General features: G+C 35.4%; 1 protein-coding gene across 1 annotated transcript; it reads left to right on the top strand.

Moving 5' to 3' along the window:
* Positions 1-1,760: 1,760 nt before the first annotated feature.
* On the top strand, positions 1,761-2,492 carry LOC106378851. The gene has a single exon (XM_013818914.1). It carries the CDS (start codon positions 1,761-1,763, stop codon positions 2,490-2,492), a length of 732 nt encoding a protein of 243 aa, XP_013674368.1.
* Positions 2,493-16,912: the final 14,420 nt, after the last annotated feature.

Raw genomic sequence — 16,912 nt, 5'->3', positions numbered from 1 at the left:
TTCTGCCAAATGGTACACTGATCACAGACCCTGTTGCTATGGGTGAGCTTGCAATCTCACACTTTAAGAGTATTCTAGCACCAGACGTCCTTCCGATCACGATCTCCACTCCCCAATGGTTTGCTTCTATTCTGACATTTTGTGTCTCTCCTGAACAAACCGCCACTATGTCTGCTTTGCCATCACCAGAAACAATCACCAAGACCCTCCTCAGACTCAACCCAAATAAGGCTCCAGGCCCCGATGGTCTCACATCTGGCTTCTTTAAAGCTTCTTGGGCAATCATTGGCCATGAAGTCCTCTCCTCCATTGGTACTTTTTTCTCAACTGGTTTCCTGCCTGCAGTTGTAAATTCCACCATCCTCTCCCTTGTCCCCAAGCATCCGGGTGCCTCAGCCGTTACTGACTACCGCCCTATCTCCTGCTGCTCCACCTTATACAAAGCAATCTCAAAAATACTTGTTGCCAAGCTTAAGCCCATTCTTTCAGAACTTATCCTTCCCAACCAAACTGCTTTTGTGCAAGGCCGTCTTCTTGTTGAAAATACAATCTTAGCCACTGAGGTAGTAGATGGCTACCACAAGCAGTTTGGTCCTCCCCGACTCACCTTGAAAGTTGATATAGCAAAAGCGTTTGATACTCTAAATTGGGACTTCCTTTTCATCTGCTTGAGCACTCTACAGATCCCGCCAATCTTCATTCACTGGTTGAAAACTTGTGTCTGCACTCCATCTTACACAATTGGTTACAATGGGGCTGTGCAAGGATTTTTCAAAGGGCGTCGTGGACTTAGGCAAGGTGACCCTCTCTCTCCTTACCTATTTGTTGTTGCTATGAACTGTCTCTCTCAGCTTTTGAACAGAGGTGCAGAGGAAGGGAAATTCGGCTATCATGCCAAATGCTCATCCTCAAAGCTCACTCATCTTTGCTTCGCCGACGACCTCCTTATATTCACGGACGGCAAACTGAGCTCTGTCCAAGCAATTCTAGCTATTTTGGATGAGTTTGCTGCGCATTCTGGCCTTAAGATCAGCCTCCAAAAAACCTCGTTTGTGTCTTGTGGAGTCCCTCAGGATCAAGTTGACATTATTGCCCAGTCGTGTCAGCTATCTGTTGCCACTCTCCCTGTCCGTTATCTAGGCGTTCCCCTCCTGTCTCAGAAGCTATCTATGCACCATTGCACCCCGTTGATCCAACTCATCAAGAGCAAAGTCAACTCCTGGAGTGCGCGCACCTTGTCATATGCAGGAAGACTCTTACTGCTGAATACGGTTATCAATGGCATCACTAATTTTTGGACCTCAACCTTCATTTTACCCAAAGCCTGCATCACAAAGATCGACTCCCTCTGTAGCTCTTTCCTTTGGCATGGCTCGTATGAAGCTGGCCATTCAGCAAAGGTAGCTTGGGAAACTGTAACGCTCTCAAAGGATGAAGGAGGATTGGGCTGTAGAGATCTAAGAGCCTGGAACAAAGCCTGCACACTAAAACTCATCTGGCTTCTCTTTAAATCCTCAGGCTCCATATGGGTTGCGTGGTTCATCGAAGAAATCCTTCGAGGTGATCTCTCTAGGTTCTGGGTAATAAAACCGAAGCAGCGTTTCCCATGGCTGGTCAAAAAACTGCTTGGTCTTAGGAATTTAGCTTTCAACTGGATCCATGTCAGAGTGGGCTCCGGAGCCTCTGTGCGATTCTGGTCTGATAACTGGTCTCATCTGGGTGCTATTTAAGCATTCTTGTCACCCTCTATCTCCAACTCAATGGGCATTCCTCAAGCTGCTTCCCTCCAAGACATCTACCAGAATGGAACGTGGCGAGTTAGACCTGCAAGATCCGATAAGCAGGTTACGGTTCAAGCATTACTTTCATCTCTCACTTTGACGACAGAGCCGGATTCTATATTTTGGAGTGTAGACAATACAGTTTGGGAAAAATATAGCACTGGTGGAATTTACAGATTACTCAAGAATCATGGCAACAAAGTACCTTGGAACCACATCATTTGGAGTAAAGGCGGAATTCCAAAGCACAACTTCATGGCGTGGCTAGCTACTCTCAATCGCCTCCCAACTAAAGATCGGCTCCTACAATGGGGTCTGAATGTGGACCCAAATTGCCTGCTTTGCTCCACTACAGCTGAATCGCGTGATCACCTCATCCTCGAATGCTCTTACTCTGCCTCTCTCTGGCGTAGATTCTCCATGCGCCTTGGTCTAACTATGCCGTTGTCTTGGGGTTTGATGATCTCGGCGTTACTATCACTCACGGGGCCAGTGTGGTATAAGAGATTATGTTGCTTGGTTTGGAAGCTTGCGATCTACTCTCTCTGGGTTGAGAGGAATTCGAGACTCCATCGTCAAAACTACCGTTCGGTAGACTCCTTAGCTGCGACAATGGATCGAACTATTAGGAACAGAATCAATAGCCTTCGTGATGCAAATCCTGTTGCAGCTTCTACCATGTATCAATTCTGGATTCAATCCTCCACCTAGATTGCATCACTGGAAGGTAATAGAAAGCGACTATTCAGTAACGTAACCCCGTTTTTGGTCTTATTTTGTAACTTGATGTGTTGTTCACTGGGCTGTAGCCCATAACACTAAGGCTTGGCTAGCCTGTTTTATTTTTTTCTCATGCTTTAAATAGAAAAAAAGTTGCAAAAAAAAAAAAAAAAGAATATCTATCTATCTATAAATATAAAGTTGACTTTTTCCCTTCTTCTGACAAGTGGCAGAGGCGTTTTTCGACACTTGTCATCCATGTATTTTTTTTACATTTTAGGTCTTTTTTCTTTTAGATTATTGCAATTTAGCCAAATATTTTCTAATTATGCACCATCTAATCCTTTTCGCACTAACTATTATCGTACGAAGTTTGATAATCTATTTTATCTAATCTATTAAAACAGAACCGTATTTGAATTTTACCTTGGCATGTTTTTTTTGGACTTCTTAGACATGTTGTGACTAAATATAAATACATGTTTCAATTTATAAACCAATATATTAATAACATCTCTTTTATTAAAATAAAAACATAACATTCTCTAAACCTTTCATTAGGAATAACATTATGTATAGTTGACAATTGAAATCTAATTCATATTCGACTACAACAAACCCTAATCCAAATAGACCACAGTAGAATGGAATTAAAGAAATTGGAGAAGTCTGTGGTGACGAACCCAGACTACCCTTCTCTGCAATTCCAACATGTAGTTTTGTGTTCCAACGATTATTGAATTCTTTTTTCTCTTATGGGTTTGATCTGTTCATAAAAAGAAAGTGTGAAACCTAATTCGACACAGATTTTGTATCTGTGGGATAATGATGGAGATTCGGAGAAAGAGGTGGAGCATTAACGTATTCTAATTTCATCACTTTCTCCTTATCAACTTCATATTCTTCTTTCTTATACACTAAAAACGACAAAAGAAATCATTGAGATACTGCAGTTTGAGAAGCATCAGGATAGACCGACTTGATAAGAACGATATTGACTCGGATAAGCTCTAGCCCATGTATCAGCAGCACTGCACACAAGCCATCACTCTCTTTTGGCTCAGGATCTCAACTCTTCTCATTCTGCCATTTTAGAAGCTACTCCATGTCAGCTCTTCCGGCTTCGAACACTGCACCAGTTACTGGACCCATAAAAACCCAAAGCTCTAAACCATCATTTGATCATGAAGATTAGGACAATTACTCAGGTCAAAACATTACGAAATGGTCAGAAGTCTGGGACATAAGAGCTCTTATCTTTTTGAGGTGTCCCATTGGAGCGGGATATATTCTAAGTTCGTCGTGGACTTGAAGGCATCTGCATTCCTGATAGAAGATGGAGGAGGAAACTTGAAATCATTCAGCCTATTGATTTCAATTTTTTGCAGCTTATTGTAATACAAATGATCTTCTTTGCATTCAGATAAAGGTGTGTCTCTGCAGCGCTGTTATGCATTGGTGTTACTGTGGTTTATTAATTTATGGACTTAATTTTAGATTTAATTTTTTGATTGGCAGAATGTTGCTCCTACACACACTCCAAATATTATAATAAACATCAACGCCATAAAAATTGTTTTCGAAGACAAGGCAGGGAAGAGTGCTTCTCCTTCTTTCAGTGGCAATTGCATGTATTGAAGCTGGAAACGAGCACAATTTGCCGAATTTAACTCTTAGTTTAGTTTGAACAACCGGTAGGTTTCAGAAGTCAATCAATAATGTGAAGTAATAAAAAATATCTCCCGTAGTAAGTAGCACTGAGTACTTGGGTTGTAAACATTAACGATGGGAAGTAATAGTTCTTTTTTCTATTTCTAATGAGTTAGATCACCTTGGACCATCGTTAACCCCAGTCTCTCAACTGGGATTTTTAGCTTTGGTTAAGAGACGGTTCTTAGTTTTTCTTAGATTTTAACTAAGAAAAGCTAAAAACCGTCTTGTAAATAAGAGATATAAGAGCCGTCTCTTACCCGAAAAATGTAAAAAATCAAAAACAAATGTCAAATCATGAGTTAAAAACCCCGGCTAAGAGACCGGAGTTAATCATGCCCTTATGGTACTTTTTTTGTCAACACTTACGGTACTTTAAACATAATTATTTTGATATAAATTCTCTATAAGTTATATTAACTGCCAAAAAAATAACTTGCAGTTAAGTGTGGTGTAAAATCAAAATTTAAATTGAATGGCCACCTCAACAAATCAACACTACTATTATTTACAAAATATAACAAACATAATTTACTTTTTCATAAGGAAACAAATCTTTATAAATGAAAAACACTTGTGGGCTCGCGGGTCCGACCATAGAATTTTTCCCCCATATATACCTTGCATATATATTTCATAAATATTTATCTTACATGATTTTATTAATTTTAAATTAAGATTTGAATCAAAGATTAAGATATATTCTTCCTACAAACATATTAAAAATATAAATAACTAAGTTCAACAACTACCAATATATAGCTATTAATTATTACCAAAATATAGCTACCTAATCCTTATTTAAATTAAAATATTTTCTATTTCAAAATGATATTGATATTTCTGATTATAATTGTTGAATATACAACTTATCTTTGTCACATAAAGATATAAAATTAGCATATGTTTTTTGACGTGATATATAACTTTGAGATATACTGCATATTTAAAATATAAAGAAATTCATTAAAACAAAAAAAGAAAAGAAAATGTAACCGAAAATTTAACAACCAAATGAAGATAAAAAATTGCATATCCATATTCAGACCCACGCCATTTGAATTGAATTCGAAAATTATTCAAAAATCTTTCAGGTGCCTAATATTATTATTGGAACCAGACTAAAATAACTAAACCCAAATTCATAAATAACCAAACGGTTCTATATTTCTTGAACCGAACACAAAAAGCCACAACTGATCGGAACCAAACTGAAAACCAAAAAATACAATCTAGAAGTAAGCTGAAAACTTAATTCTGTGTATAAACATATTAGTGAACAAACATGTATATTAGTGAATTTGTTAACAAAAATTACTTCGCGCTTTGAAAGCGCGGGTTACTATCCTAGTTTATTATAGTGATTTAATGTGTTTTCTTAATATGTGTGAAAATGCTAGAAAGTTTATCTTTGTGAAACGGATGGAGTATTATTCAATTGATTTTTATGCATTTGTTGTATAGCATATTCTTTAAATGCTTCAGTTTTGATAAAAAAAAATCTTTAAATCTTTAATTTATTGTTGTTAAGTTAGTTATAAAAATTAGAAGTTTGTTTACTCAATTCCTTATATCGGTATATCTAAAGAGATGACAACATTCTCAACGAGTTACTAGTATCAAGTGTATACAACTTCGGTACATAACAGTCGTAGTGTTTTTCTATTCACCTAAAGTAAACATAACAATAAGGTAAAGACTTAAGTTTATTGTCACTATGAGTATGTAGGAGATGAAACACCCAAACCCAAGAAAAAAAAACTTTAGACTCTTGACAAAATCTTCTTTTCTTCTTATGCAGATTCTCCTTTTATCTCTTCATGTTTCTTGCCTGTCTCTCTAATCTCTAATTTATGTGTTAAACTGCCAATAATTAGGTTATTAAGCTTATATAGTATCTCTTTTAAACCTTGGGCTTAAAAACGATGAGGTAAAATTGGCCTTGTGCAACACCAGTTGATCGATCCACAAACTGGATCGATCGATCCAACCTTTGAGTTGTCCGAGGAGTAACCCGTCACGTGCTTTGAATCTCTCGGTGAAATCATCTTTGATCGATCGATCCATCAACCTTGATCGATCGATCTAGCGAGACCATTGCCCATATTCAACAAATCTCCACTTTCGGTGTTGGTCACTTGTGCTTGCGACTCCTTGTAGATGATTTTTCATATCCTCCAACACTGTCTCTCTATTGAATAATCCGTGCAAACCTTCCAGCTTCATCACCTGAAAATAACCACGTCACCTTTAAAATCTCTAAAATTAATGATTTTCTGTGGTACATGAAAACTTTCCATAAGAGCAAAAATTTAAATGTATTATTACCTGTTTTATTAATATGTTTTTAATTTTTCTTTTATTGATTTAAGTGTTTGGTTGTCTGAGTTTGAGTTTGAATAGTTAACGGGTTATAATGTGAAAACAACAACTGCCATCCTGTCATATAAGGGACCATGTGTCCGACTCTTTATCGTAGTCATTACGCTCAATCCAACTCTCACTGCAGCTAATATCAGCCGTTCAAGTTAAAGATATATGAGTTAAGGGGTTATAATGTGAAAACAACAACTGCCATCCCGTCATATAAGGGACCATGTGTCCGACTCTTTATCGTAGTCATTACGCTCAATCCAACTCTCACTGCAGTTAATATCAGCCGTTCAAGTTAAAGATATATGAGCTAATCTGATAAACCATAAGTCCATGTTTTTTTCACTGATCCATAAGTCCATGTTACGTCTACTGTTATGTCCATTTTATATATGATTTAAATACTTTTAATAAGATCTCTATTTGGAACGTCTTACGCGTTTCTCAACTGCACCAAATGGACTTTGGTTCATGATAGGTGATTTTAGTAAAATAACTGATCATAGAGAAAAAGAGGGAGGCATAAGGCGTTCATATAGCTCTTTTTTACCTTTCAAGCAGATGCTGAGTGATTATGGCATGCTGAAATTCTCATTTACTGGGAATATGCTTTCTTGGGTTGGGAAAAGATCAGGAGGGACAACTGTTAGATGTCGATTGGATAGAGCAGTGGAGAATAAGGATTGGCATGAAAAGTTTCCTGATACAGCTGTTATGTACCTCAGGCTTTGGGGCTCAGATCATCGTCCGGTCCTAGCGGATATTCACACAAAACCACTGAAGAAAAAAAAAGAAATTCAAATTTGATAAACGTTGGTTGGATAATGAAGAACTAAGGCAAATCATTCTAGAAGGATAGAAGTCAGAGGATCTGCTTCCTGAAGCGAATATAATGGAACATATTGCTAGTTGTCAAAAATCTTTGACCCAATGGAGGAGACAAAACAATGTGAATTCGGAAAAGCTAAGAAAAAGGTGGAAGGTCTATATTCGAATGATGATGCTACTTCCGAGGAAATAGCAGATGCTCTAAAGGAACTATCTACTACTCTTAATGCATAAGAGATGTTTTGGAGACAAAAAAGTAGGGTTCCTCGTTGGCGGTAGGAACTCAAAATACTTTTATGCGCTAGTGAAGCAAAGAAGAGCAAGGAATATGATCACACAACTCCTAGATGAAAATGGAAATGTGGTGGAGGATGAGGAAGGACTAGTAGCCATTGCTACTAGCTATTTTAGGCAAATATTTGAGTTTTCCAACCCTGAGGATATAGCTGATGCGCTAGCAGAGGTCTCGACAACGATTACTAGGGCAATAAATGAGGATATTACAACACCAATAACTGAATGGGAGGTTAAATTAGCGCTTTTCGCGATGCACCCAGAAAAAGGCCATGGGCCAGATTGAATGACAACCCTCTTTTACCAGAAATTTTGGGATATTGTCAAAGAAACTTAACTCGTATGGTTAATCAATTTCTTTTTGAAGGAACAATGGTGCATGGCCTAAATGATACCAATATCTGCCTAATCCCTAAGACGACTAAGCCCAATGAGATGTCAAAGTTTAGGCCTATCAGTCTATGCAATGTCAGCTATAAAATAATATCTAAGATCTTATGCCAAAGATTAAAGAAGATTCTTCCACAACGGATATCTGAAACCCAGTCAGCTTTTGTTGCTGGAAGACAGATCCCAGATAATATTATAATAGCTCAGGAGATGCTCCATGCGCTGAGAACCAAGCTAGGCGGAAGAGTTAAGAGAAATGGCTATAAAAACGGACATGAGTAAAGCATCTCATAGGATGGAATGGTCATTCATTGAGGCTGTCAAGCGGAAGATGGGTTTTTCAGAAACATGGATTGATTTGATTATGAGATGCATCACCTCGATCAAGTATAAAGTTCTCATGAATGGAGAACCAAGGGGAAATATTGTCCCAGGAAGAGGTTTATGTCAAGGAGATTCTATGTCTCCTTTAATATTTATTCTATGCACGAAAGCGCTCGCTAGCCTTCTTAATCATGCAGAGAACCAAGAGAAGATAAAGGGGATGCAAGTCGCACGCGCTAGCCCCTCGGTATAACACCTTCTCTTTTCTGATGATAGGTTTTTCTTCCGTAAGGCGGAGCCCCATGAATGTGAAGAAGTTATGAAAGTAGTCAAGACATATGGGCAAGCATCAGGTCAATGTATTAACTTTGATAAATCCTCATTACTCTTTGGTAAGAGGATTCCAGAAAATGATCGACAGTTGATTACAGATACACTTGGTATACAAAACGAAGGGGGAATGGGCTCCTACTTAGGAATCCCAGAGGATATTAGTGGCTCCAAGTGTAAGCTATTCACTTTCTTAAAAGAAAAGCTATTACATAGAGTGAATGGTTTGACTGGTAGATGTCTAACAAAAGGAGGAAAGAAAGTTTTAATTAAATCTATTTTGCTGAATCTTCCGACATATGTCATGTCCAGTTTCTTGCTTCCTTTGAAGATATATGAGAACCTTGCAAGTTCAATCGTACAATTCTGGTGGAGCTCAAAACCACCAAAACGAGGAGTTCACTAGGAATTCACTGCGCTAAATGGAAAAAGATGTGTGCACCTAGAGAGGAGGGTGAAATGGGTTTTCACATGATCCATGAATTCAACCATGCTATTTTAGCGTAGCAGCTTTGGCGTCTTGTTCAATTTCCAGATTCATTAGTGGCGACAGTTCTTCGGGGAAAATACTATCGCCTGACTTCGCCTTTGCGAATTGGCACAGTGGATAACCCATCTTATGTGTGGACGAGTATTATAGCGGCAAGGAAGCTATTACTTTTTGGTATCATAAACAAAGTGCACTCAGGCTATGAAACTAATGTTTCGCAGGATCCATGGATTCCCTTAACACCAGCAAGTACGGCTCGGCCCAGGGTCCCAGTAGTACATCCAAAGATGATCGTAAGTAGTCTGATTAATTTTGAATCAAAGGAGTGGGATGCGCGATTACTGGAACAATATGTAGCCCAAGAGGACATACCGATGATTCAGAGTTTGGCCATAAGCCCTACTTATCGACGTGATACCTTTTGTTGGAGCCACCCCAAAAATGGTCAGTATATAGTCAAATCTGGATATTGGGTAGCTACAAATATACTAATAGATGATGAGGAAAAATAAGTTCTAGAGCCAGTATAACCAAACTTCAAGCATTTTCTTGGAAAGTGAATGCACCACAAAAGATTTGTCATCTTATATGGCAATTGATTTCAGGACAGGTAGCAGTCACAAGGAATATGGTACGTCGGAATATGCATGTGATAACTACTGCTCAAGATGTGGAGAGCCAGAAGAAACTGTTACTCATGCGATCTTCGAATGCCCACCGGCCTTACAAGCATGGGCATTATCATCAACACCGTCAAGATCTCAAACCTTCCCTATCTCGAGTAACTACGCCAACATGAACTATCTATTTTGGAGGAAGAATAGTATTATGGAGCCAAAAGATGATATAGACATTTATCCTTGGATAATTTGGTACATTTGGAAGGCTAGGAATGATAAACTATTCAAAGGTATAGATAGAGACCCATTTGTGCTAATCAGGTATGCAGAGAGTGAGTGCCAGCCATGGTACAATGCAAAGGATACTATACCTGCTCTTCCATAGGCGCAAATTGTTGAAGAAACACAAGCCTTAAGTTTGGGTAATATTTGTATAGTGGATGGTTCATGGACATCCACGGATCAATTCAGCGGAATTGGATAGGTTTGGAAGGATAGCATGGGAAATATCCAACTTATGGAGACACAGAACTTAAGGAGGCTTGAGACATCACTACACTCGAAACTGGAAGTGCTGAGATGGACAATGGAGAGCATGCTACAACATTCGACCTGTCAGAGATTTGAGACAGATTGCAAGGACCTTATTGCAATGATAGCGGATCCATAAGCTTAGCCAAGCTTTTCATCTGAGCTGGAGGTCATTCAAATTCTCCAGATGTGTTTTCTAGAATTTAAGATCAGCTGTATCCCAAGGGCGCAGAATGAAATTGCTGGTTCGCTAGCTAGGAATGTCCGTTCTTTTCATAGATCTCTTTGCTTTATTGGTTGTTCTATTCTGGTCTGGTTACCAAGACCACCTCAAATTTGAGCAATAGAATAGCCATTTGTTACAAAACAGAAAAAAAAATCTCTATTTGTAATTTTATTTTTATCGTTTTTCATAATATAATATGATAAATAAAGATTAATAATATATAATGACTCTAATTAACATGATAAATTTACTATGTTATCAGCAACAAAATAATAGTCCCTTCAGATCAGTTCCAGCAACCATTTCATAGGTATCGATGAACTAAAACTACTAGGAATTGAATAAGATCAAAATCTACATTAAGTGGATATTGTTGCCATTTAAAACAGCAACGATTTTGACTACCATGAGTTTATGGAAATCTTACTGAATAAAATCAACGTTAATAAACAGAACCTTACATCCCTTATATTGCTGGAAGTGAATTAGACATCTGACCTAACAGGGATAAAATAAATGGACCACTATTTGCCGAAATAAATATGGCTAAATGTTCAAAAAAACATGTGGCTATGTTTCTTTTAACAGTTTACTAGATCCTGCCGGCGCGGATATGAATTTTCAGTTTTAAATTATTTATTTTATTAAATGATGTATTTGTAATATTCGTTTATATTATATTCATTAAGTAAATATTTTTTTTTGCATCTTAAACTATCTATTTTTTTACGCATGTGTGATATCATATAAAAAATATAAAAAAATGAGTATAGAGTTAATTAGATAATTTAAAAAACATAAATTTTTCTTTCGTGTGCGATATCATATAAATAGTGATCCGCCCAGTTAACAAAAATCATGATTATTTTATGTGTAATTTTTTTTTATTTTGACTATTTCCTTAAAACTATATTAAATTTTACATATTTTAATTAAAATATTTTTAATATCTTTACCTTCTTATTTGAAATACAACTCAATATTTTTTTAACAATTATAACAAAATATTAAAAAAATATTTTTAGAATTTATTTGAAAAATATGAAAATTATATTTTAAATTAAAATTATCCTAAAATATGATAAGTTTTGATGTAAACGAAAACTAAAATTATGTCAAAAATAATGATATTCAATGATAATAACAATTTTAATTGATTATTTTTTTTAAAAATACATTTACAAAAATATTGTTTGAAAGAAAATTCATTTATCTTTCAAATATAAAATGAAAATATTATAATTAAATAATAAAAAATATAAATAAAACTCATAAATTTAGCAAATGACAACTGAGTTATATTATGATAAAATTTTCGTTCTAAAAATTTATCAAATGACAAATGAGTTATGAGCAAATAATACCATATAATTTTTAAAAACATAGCCATTCTTAAATATTTTTTGAATAAATAATTATTTTTAAATTTAATCAACTGAAAATAATATCCGTACAATTGTGTGAGTCAAATTCTAGTTTTATTGATGCATGTTATATATTCGTGCTGCATGTTTTAGGTAACATTTTAATGATGCACTGTTTTAAAAATCTCCTTTATTAAAATTATGCACGTAAGGATAACTCATGAGTTTTTTTGGTTGATTAAATGACATTATGTCCAAATTTATTTAAAGATATTTCATTAAGGTAACTGAAAAAGACAAACAATAAAATAGGAAGTTTAAATTCATTTAAGCATATTTCATTAATGTAACTGAAAAGACAAGTAATAAATTAGGTAGTTTTATTCGTTTTAGGATATTTCATAAATGCAACTGAAAAAGACAAGCAAAAAAAATAGAAAGTTTAATTAATGAGGTAATAACATTTTTAAATGGGTACTTTTCTTTTAATAATATAGAAAACATTTTCAAATGGGTAATTCTCTTTTAATAATATAGATGGTGAGAGTCTTTGTACCTCTCTTTTTTAAGTCAATGAATTGAGACAACTAGAAAATGTTACTTTCCCAAATTAAAAGACTAAATATAGGTATAGCTCGGAAAGTAACCAAATAATAAACACAAAATCGTATCAGCTTATAAACTACTACTCTATAAATTAATATTTTTTTAAACAGTACTAGAGATTGATCTGCGCAGATGGTTCTTACACTCTTATACATTGATATTTGTTTTCACTATTAATGTTATATAGTTAGATGAATCGTAATATAACTAATTATATTCTAAAGACTTGGACCGAATCGAGTAATATGGTTATTTTTGGTACAAATATCTGAACCCGTTTCAGATACATTTGTTATTTAGATTTTTCAGTTTCCTATACATCATAACCAAACTTATCCAGACCCAGAATGACCCAACTCAAAATCTACACGTAAATTTATAATATTAAAAGAATGCCTAAATGGATAGCCAATTTTCATGCCTAACTGATTATAAACTAATAAAAAGAACTCTTTTTATGTATTTGAATAAATTAAGTGAAATAGAAAGATTTTTTTGTTTAGTAAAATAATTATATGGAGCAAAAAATTAAATGACAATAAATGTAATATATTTGTATTATTTTGATTTAAGTTATTTTTTATTCACAAAAACATGTTTTTGAATTATGTTTTTTGGCTACGTAATTTTCTAACGATGGAAACTAAAATAAAAAAAGTTTTAGTAAAACAAACTAAACCGAACGTTTAAACATATGCAAAACCCAGTTATTTTACATTTTTGATTTTATAACTGACACAAATTTAATGTTGATTAATTAATAAATAAAAATCTGCACTATTATTATTATGATAATATAATTAATGATGTGATATATTGTTAAAGTAATATAATCAATGAAATTGTTCAAATGAGTGAAATATGGAAATATAATAGTATAATTATATTAATGAAATTACTTAAATAACACTATACTTCTTTTCTATATGGCTATCCATGTCTTAAAACAATTCTCATTTATAGTGTTTATCCATGTTTTTAAACAGTGCCAAAAAATACTTTAATTTTAATAATATAAATAAAATATAATATAACTCGATAAAATAATAAACAAAATGTTGTTCCATTTAAATGATAAATTAATAATTATTATATTTAAATATAAAACTGTATATAAACAAAATAAAATATTTTATTGTTTAATTTTACAAAATAATTTATTTTTTAGTTTTAATAGTGTAGTGTTATTTTAATGAATTACATATTAAGACATATATGTTATATGATACATATTTGTATTTGTGACAAATAAAATATATAATCGGAAAAACGTTCAACCCAAAGATTTTACGAAAAGAACGTTTCACGAATAAACATCCGCATAATAGGTTTCATAATGTTTGTTCGGGAAGATTTATGTGAAACAAATGTCTTCATGAGTGAAGATTTGAAAGTCTAGAGGATACCATCAAACATTTTTTATGGCTGGAAAAAATAATTTCGTTACTCATTATTGCCATTGGAAGAAGACTCAAGTGAGACATGTCAGGGTAGGAGTTTTCATGGCTCCTAAGACAAATGTTATAGTATAGTGATTGTCGAACTAGTTCTGAGGGATATCAAAGCACTGAGAATGCAAGTACTCACTTAATCTAAGTGCAACCAATGATTTAGATGGGTTTTAAGTTATGACTAAAACTAGAAATCAATAACAGAATGATACTTTCTTGACTAAGCGAAAAGAGAACTCATAGGCATAGGGATTAGACCTTGGGTGATCAAGTATCGAACTAAGGATGACAAATGATCAATCAAACTATCAACCTTAAGCCTAGACACAATTCTAAGCAAGCTCTATGTCTAGATGAATGCTCATTTGCTAACATATCTCAAACATCAAATGTCTTTGGTTGAATAATATGAAAGCAATCATTACTAACAAGTCTATTAGCTATCTTAGCATCTTTAACAACAAGTGTCTTTGGCAAAATATACTAAAAGCCTAGGAGAGTTGTCTCAGACATTTCATCAAACACCTTTCGGGTGGGAAATGCCTATTGATCAACTTTTGAGTGGCCAACTCAGAAGATGCATTAGGAATACTCTACTAGCAAGGAACAAGAATGATCTACACTAAAACATCCTAGAACTAACCTAATCACCCTTAATCTCCCTAACCCATGAATTCAAAAGGTGATTACTCACTAATCTCCATGATTCCTCTTAAACTCATATTGGATTTCAGATTAATCATGTAGAGAAATAGATAAGAAATCAACAATAACACAAGAACGTAACAATCAAAATCCAAGAGATGAACTTCTCAAGAGAGTTTTTGTGTATTTCTCAATAGATCAAAAGATAGTCTCCTCCTGGTGGCTTACAGAGTATTAAAACATAGGTTTAGAAAATAAAAACGTGCATAATGAAATGACCAAAAGACCCTTAAGTAAAATAGAAAATCGACCCAACAATAGACGCGGAGCGACCTCGGCATGTCGCTCTGGCCTTCGGGAGCGACCTCAGTGGGTCGCTCTGAGAGGTCGCTCCGGGCTTCGCTTCGTGTCGTCTCGCCATAGAGAAGCGAGCGACCTCGGGGTGTCGCTTTGGGAGGTCGCTCCGAGAGGGGTATGAGATGCGAGCGACCTCGGCGCGTCGCTCTGGGCAAGTCGCTTCACTGGGTGAATATGGCGAGCGATTTCACGGGGTCGATCCAGCTAGGTCGCTCTGAGAGGTGCTTTGGAGCGACCTCGTGACGTCGCTGTGGAACCTCGCTCCCCTGCTCTGCTCGTCCAATGATCACATATTTCACCTCTTTTGAGCTCCAAATGCATCCAAATAGCCCCAAGAACTCCATGTGGCACTCCAACACCTGATAGAGACTCACGTATGCAAAATGTAACCTAAACATGGCTAAATCCTAGTCTATATGATCAAAATGCACATGGATGAATAGATAAGATAATGGAAATATGGAAGATATCAACTCCCCCAAACTTGTTCTTTTACTTGTCCACAAATGAACTTTCTAGAACTCATAGGGAGAGAGGTTTGAAGGTGGGAGCTCATAGCCAAAAGAAATACAACTAGTACTCGATTCAACATCTAATCCAGCATGAGAACACTCTCTTATTACACTCTAGCTTCTTTAGGCCTATCTCAACTCTTTTTGCCGTTACACTCATCATCAAGCATCCACACATTCAAATCAACCAACTCTCACATTCATTAAGCACAAAACATCATGTGAATTCTTGCAAATGGTCAGTTGGTCCAAGTCATTTGGTTGGGTGAGGGAAGGCTTTTATTCAAGTGATTCAAGAGGTTCGAAACATAAAATCTTTAAGGTGGTTTACTCTCGAAACAAGTAGCTTTGACATTGCACATAATATATCTAAGAAAGGGATCAACTCATGCATACAATGCTCAATCTCCATTGTTTTACCCTTTTCCCAAACATACAATTACACAATCATTCTCAAATGTCAAACCCAACTCACATCTCTCACCAAAAGATCCTAAGAACATTAACTCCTTCTCTTTGAAATCTACAAGGGATTTTTCACAACCTCAAAACATTACTTAGCTCCTAACAACTTTGCTAGCCCCCTTTTTCTTTCTTTTTCTTTTCTTTTCATATTTTATTTTTTTTTTTTTTTTAAATGGGGGCCAAGACTTTTCATAAATTGAGCTAGAGGTTTTTTCTACTTATCCCAGTAAGACAATTCACTTAAACACAAAGAGTTATTTCTTTTCTTTTTTCATTGCTCCCAAATCATAATCACAACTCTCACCCCCCCCCCCCCCCCCCCACCTATTGCTAGACAATAGAGTGCCCAATCTAGCAAGAATAAAGATCAACCATTGTCGTTCCCGATACTCTCAACATTATGCACATGTAAGACTTTCCGAAGAAGGCCTCACTCATCAAACAATGAAAGCTTAAAAAGAGGGAAAGGTTTTGGGAGTGGTGTACCACTAGAGTTTGTCAGAATAAGATTGGCATAAAAGATGTGACAACTCAGGTGTGTATAGCCATGACTCAGTACACAAGGGACCATGAGCAAGAAGCATTAAGTTCGTTTAGTTCAAATAAGGTTGTAGTTGGCTTCAACGACTGAGTTTCAGCAATCAACAAGTTTTAGGAAGAGTTTTCAAGGCTCGAAACATACAAGTCTTTTTGAGAGGTGCAAAAGCTACTCAGGTGCAACGTAGTGTTCTTTACAAGACATTTAAAATCATTGCTCCCAATGCAAGTAAATGCAACCTATATGCTCTAGACTCTCCTAGAAATGCCAATGATGCAAACTAAATGAATTTTTTTTTTTTTTAATGCAAATATATATGTATAATGCAATGCATGAGACTCAAATCATCAAAGCAAA

The sequence above is a fragment of the Brassica napus genome, chromosome C6 (assembly GCF_020379485.1).
Source record: "Brassica napus cultivar Da-Ae chromosome C6, Da-Ae, whole genome shotgun sequence".
Taxonomy (NCBI): Eukaryota; Viridiplantae; Streptophyta; class Magnoliopsida; order Brassicales; family Brassicaceae; genus Brassica; species Brassica napus.
The sequence above is the reverse complement of the archived record's forward strand: the minus strand, read 5'-3'. Positions and strand labels throughout refer to the sequence as shown.